Raw genomic sequence first — 4,826 nt, forward strand, 5'->3', positions numbered from 1 at the left:
TGCTGTTGACTGTGCGAGCTTCGGACTGTTCTCTGAAGTCCCTTTGGTGTGGAGCATATTGGCTCCCTTCTGGCTGTTGGCCTTGTTGCAGCGGTGGTGGAGGCGGAGGCTGTTGCCAGGAAGCTTGAGGTTGACTCGCCGAAGCAACAGAAACTGCAGGGTGATTGCCTACATATTCTGGGACGTAAGGCGAATGATACGAAGCAGTGTGCATGACCTGCTTCGGCTGAGCCTGTTGTGCTGCAGCTTCGGCTATTTCCTTTTGCTTCTGGATAGTAACATGGCACATCCTGGTGGTATGGCCTTTGTTCTCACCACAGAATAAGCAAAAAATTCTTCTTGGTTGGTCTCCAAATCTTCCGCCGAAGCCCCTGGATTTCTTGGTCTATCTCATCCTCTGGCGGTGTCGGGCTAACAGCCTTCCTTTTCTGACTTCGGGCCTCCCGAAGAGAGATGGTCTCCTGATTGTGGTCCAGTGGTTGCAGAGCTGCAGCCCCAGTTGCTGAAGCTTTCTTCGGCGCCATAGCGAAAGTTTATGATCGCCGAAGGTGTTCAAAACTCAAAGAGTGGAAGTGAGTTCACCGGGGGTGGGCGCCAATGTTGGGGACTCGTTCTCAAATGCTATGAGTTAAGAACAAGGCAACACAGAAAATGTTAATCGATAAAGTCCTTCGTCCTTCGAAGCATTATTTCCCTTAAGATATAATGATTTTTGGACGAAGGTTATGAAGGGCGTACCTTCATAAATGCAGCATACGATGACGAAGAATGAATTATGAGGAATGTAAACGATAACATAGACAATTATATATTATTGTTAACTTATTTTCGCATTTATTATTATGAAGGAACAGGAATGATATCGAATTACAAATGTACCTTCAGCTTGAAAGGAGATGAAAGTACAGGTGTGACACAAAAGCAGGTGCCAAATCAGCGTGTCCAGTACGGGGGTACTGTTCACCTATTTATAGGCACGGGACACAGCTCATATAAAATTACATTCATGCCCTTTACATTTGGTAGTAATTCTATAGTAATCCACCGAGGCCTGAATAGCCTTTTCATCTTTAAGTCGGTTTCTTTTTCTGCTATTACGCCGAGGCTTTCCTGCTCACAGCTTCGGTGCTGTGTCGACCTTCGTATTCTTTGGGCTTCTCCCACTGTGGTACCGATTCGAGTCCGAAGATACCTGTTCACACATTATACTCCAAAAATACTGTTAAATCTTGTTTTTGAGGACCTTCGGAAGCCGAAGGCCCCCAATACCTACTGACCAGAAACTAACGAAAGAATAGATAATTTCGTACATGGTGATGATTTGCTCATAAACCTCTTATGTGTAAAAAAGGGCAGAATGATGCTAGATTTTCCATCTGGCAAAAGAACTCACCTTCTCAAGAGACCAATTCACATGTCTATCTTTGTAGATAAGATTTATTTGTATGTTGATTACCCATTGAACTAAGGCCTATAGTCCTTTTTATGTCTTCTAATTTACATTCCTGTGATGTTGTGGTGATGTAGAACAAGCTACCTCTTATGAAAGAATTGAGTACACCTGATGGCAGAACCGCACCAGCTGACCCTACCGCCACCACTTAGTAATTGTTCTCCTATTAATACCATTTTTCTATTGTTGCTTGCTTTTTTGTCCATGTACTCTCTAATAGTTTAATTGAATGTAAATTTATAATCATAACATATAAAGCGATTAGCAATGTGCATTTAATTCTTTTTTTACTATTTATCGCTATGTTCCCTACCAAACACATTATTTTTGTAACCTTTTTTACTCAAAGCACAATCAAAGTAGCGACGAAAATCATAGTACTCCGGTCTTGTATATAAGCAAATGTGCAAGAAGCGGACATGCACATTGCAAATAAGCTTTTGTGGTCCATTTGGCCAGGGTATTTAACAGGCTCCTTCGAAACTAAACATAAAAAATACCAAATTCAAGGATCATTTACTAAACAACACTTTCTATGGCAGAAGAAAGCACTTTAGACATGCAATTAGCATACAAAATGAATTGCGTGAGTCACGGGAAGGAACTGACACCCTACCGTTGCAGCACACAGACACAAACAGAATGAACCAAGGGAACTTTTTTTATTTCTTCTTTTTGCATAGAATTCATGCAGCCATCCTTTTTTGGAAATTCACAATTATAAATTACCTGTGTCCACAAGGCTGATCAGCTCAAAGCATATGTACAGGCAAATATGCAAAAAAATGCACCTCCCATATCAATCACAGTAGCATCTAGTATAGGATCATAGATATAAGAAAAGAGAAGAAGCATCCTTACTGAGCAAGAGTCGAATAACCGATCCATGCACGCCATGATTTGCATGAGTTAGTTTCTAATATACAGTCAATAGATTAAACTGGGATCGAGAACAAATTAAACACACCATTTAATAACAGAGATAGGATTTCCTCAATGATACTCTATGACGCCTGCCTGTGTCCTTGCGTTAGAGGCACTACTGTGTAGACCATGTCGTTGTTTTTGCACCACACCATTGGAGGAAGGTGGCTCCTTGGTGGTCTGCTTTTTTTCAAAAATAAAATAATTCACACTCAGGCCACAACAAAGATTAGTCTGCAATGTATTCTTACATGCATGTGTCTCTGAACCTGAACTGAAAGAAAAAAGATGTCATTCTATACTGACTGAAAAGGTTTCTCATTTGATTCTTCTTCCTTTATCTCTTCTTATCTTGACCTGAAGTTTATATGTTGCCTCAATCTACTATCAAATTTAAACATAGGGAACATATGACTAATATAAGCAACTGAACAAGAGATGGAGGTGCTCGAGGGCTCTACAAGTCTGAAATATTTGCAACGTCATCTTCTCAATCAGCGTTGAGGCCAAGATCTCGTGGATGGGCATGATTTGCACCATTGCTAAGTACACCTATTGACAAATATTAAAGCGTTATAAAAAAACTTCAGTAATTATGAAATTTGAAATTATACTATTTCCGGTACATAGGAATTAGAGTCTAGTTTTGAGTGCAATCTAAGGGAGAGAAGAGGACCTACAAGTCACCTTCGCAGCGTGGAAGAGAGGAGCCCTGCTGCAGGAGAGGCGTCAGAATAAGCACCGATCTATGACTTGAAAGTTGAAACCAGGCGCAGACGGTGGCCTAAAATAAGCCCAGCATGCCACAACAGCTAACATACGCACCTGTCAACTGTATCTCCGTATTTGGTGTTGGATCTGGTGTCGTCATCGTTGGAGCAGGTGGAGGCTCGCCTCTTGCGATGGGACTCATAGACGAGGGTGGCCTCAATGACCATCACATTGAGGAGGACGGACTCGTCATCCCACCCGGAGACGGTGGTCATGTGCCTTGCTTCCTCTCTAGGGACAACGCGATGGGGGCGACGGCGGATGGGAGAGCCAAGCCTTTTATGGATCCATGCGAATCGACGACGAAGCGTTTCTGGCGACGACGCCGAGATGGAGGCGGTGGATGCGAAAGGATCAGAGAGAAGTAGGTAGCACAGGAGAGGGGCAAGGAAAAGCGGAACTCACGCTCATACAAAGCTATATTACATAAAAAAGTCGGATCCGAAGAAAGTTGTGAGCCGGCCGAAGCACCGTGCAGTGCGGAGAGGCGCCCAAACCAGGTCAGGTTTTAATAACTCTGATTCAAAAGAAAAAGAAAAAAACATAAGCATATATAGGAGCATTAGCAGCAATTATGCATGAAACCCAACAAATAAAAAAGATTTTCTGATGATGTGACTTGAACCTAGGTCTCTCAAGTGAGAGGTGAGTATCCAACCAGGCTACAACAGATTTTATAGGGTGACCTAGGTTCACGTATATAAGATTATTATCTCAAATTTATAGGACGGAGGATGAAAATTAATTTGATGTATTACTACGTTATGTTTCTACTCTATAACTTATAACATGTTTTTGGCTCGCTACCCTATAACAGAAATGTAGCATAAATATCTCTCCCATATGGACAACAATAATTTACAAACAAATTCCACATAAAACCATACTAGTTTAAGTGTTCTATGCCTAAATTACGATTATTAGAATAGAATTCAATTTAAAAGATCCAAACAAGATTAGGGAAAAACGAACAACAACGTGGATACATCGGTATTATGTAGCACAAGAAACATTAATATAGTTGATACACTAGCAAAAATAGTAAAAATTTGGTGCCTAGAAACCACCAAAAATAATTATTTCATATCAAAAGTAACATATTTTTAGTGCCTTTAAGGTTATTTTTTGTGGCATCATTTCGTCTGATTATTTTCGGCGTTTGTCATAAAAACAAGTTACTTTCAGTGGTTACGAACAACCGTCGAAAATAACCTTGACACGGTTATTTCTAGTGACGGCTTATTTTCGGAGTTTGTTTTAGTCGCCAAAAATAAATTATCTTGTTTTCAACAACCTTTAGTAGTGACAAAAATATATCATTTTTAGGATCCAATTTTTTTCAGTGTCCATATACAAATCACATATTAACTGTATATCCACGTACAATTCACATTTCATCATTCAACATCACATACAAATTCACTTATCATTCTATATTCATCAAATATAATTCGTCCATCACATTCAAATAACCAAGTGTACGCATACTATCCATTCAATAATAGTCTACCATCATATTCAACAATATTCAAGTCTCATTTATAAAGTCAACATTAATGCAAGAGAATATGTTAATCCATATATTCATAAAAAACTAAGTTTTATAGAAACTGAGGGTCATTGGAGTCATGTCTGCTACCACTGAAGCAAATATGTTATAGATAAAATTAGTAGCCTG

At 39.9% G+C, this 4,826-nt stretch overlaps 1 protein-coding gene across 10 annotated transcripts; it reads right to left on the reverse strand.

Moving 5' to 3' along the window:
• Positions 1 to 1,194: 1,194 nt before the first annotated feature.
• Positions 1,195 to 3,517, reverse strand: LOC103632167 (uncharacterized). 10 transcript variants are annotated; one of them, XR_004851374.1, is made up of 5 exons: positions 3,203 to 3,515; positions 3,058 to 3,089; positions 2,839 to 2,929; positions 2,647 to 2,734; positions 1,195 to 2,557 (listed from the first exon to the last, which is right to left on the reverse strand). XR_004851374.1 is itself a non-coding variant. In XM_020541240.1 (4 exons), exons 1-4 carry the CDS (start codon positions 3,361 to 3,363, stop codon positions 2,493 to 2,495), a joined length of 342 nt encoding a protein of 113 aa, XP_020396829.1. In that variant the 5' UTR covers positions 3,364 to 3,515; the 3' UTR covers positions 1,195 to 2,492. The 10 variants fall into 10 exon arrangements, 6 of the variants coding, with proteins under 6 accessions (XP_020396829.1, XP_020396828.1, XP_008652212.1 ...); XR_555729.2 differs by having other exon boundaries at positions 2,647 to 2,929; XM_020541240.1 differs by lacking the exon at positions 2,647 to 2,734 and having other exon boundaries at positions 3,065 to 3,089.
• Between the last annotated feature and the right edge of the window lie 1,309 nt (positions 3,518 to 4,826).

Source organism: Zea mays, chromosome 7, assembly GCF_902167145.1.
Source record: "Zea mays cultivar B73 chromosome 7, Zm-B73-REFERENCE-NAM-5.0, whole genome shotgun sequence".
Classification (NCBI taxonomy): domain Eukaryota; kingdom Viridiplantae; phylum Streptophyta; class Magnoliopsida; order Poales; family Poaceae; genus Zea; species Zea mays.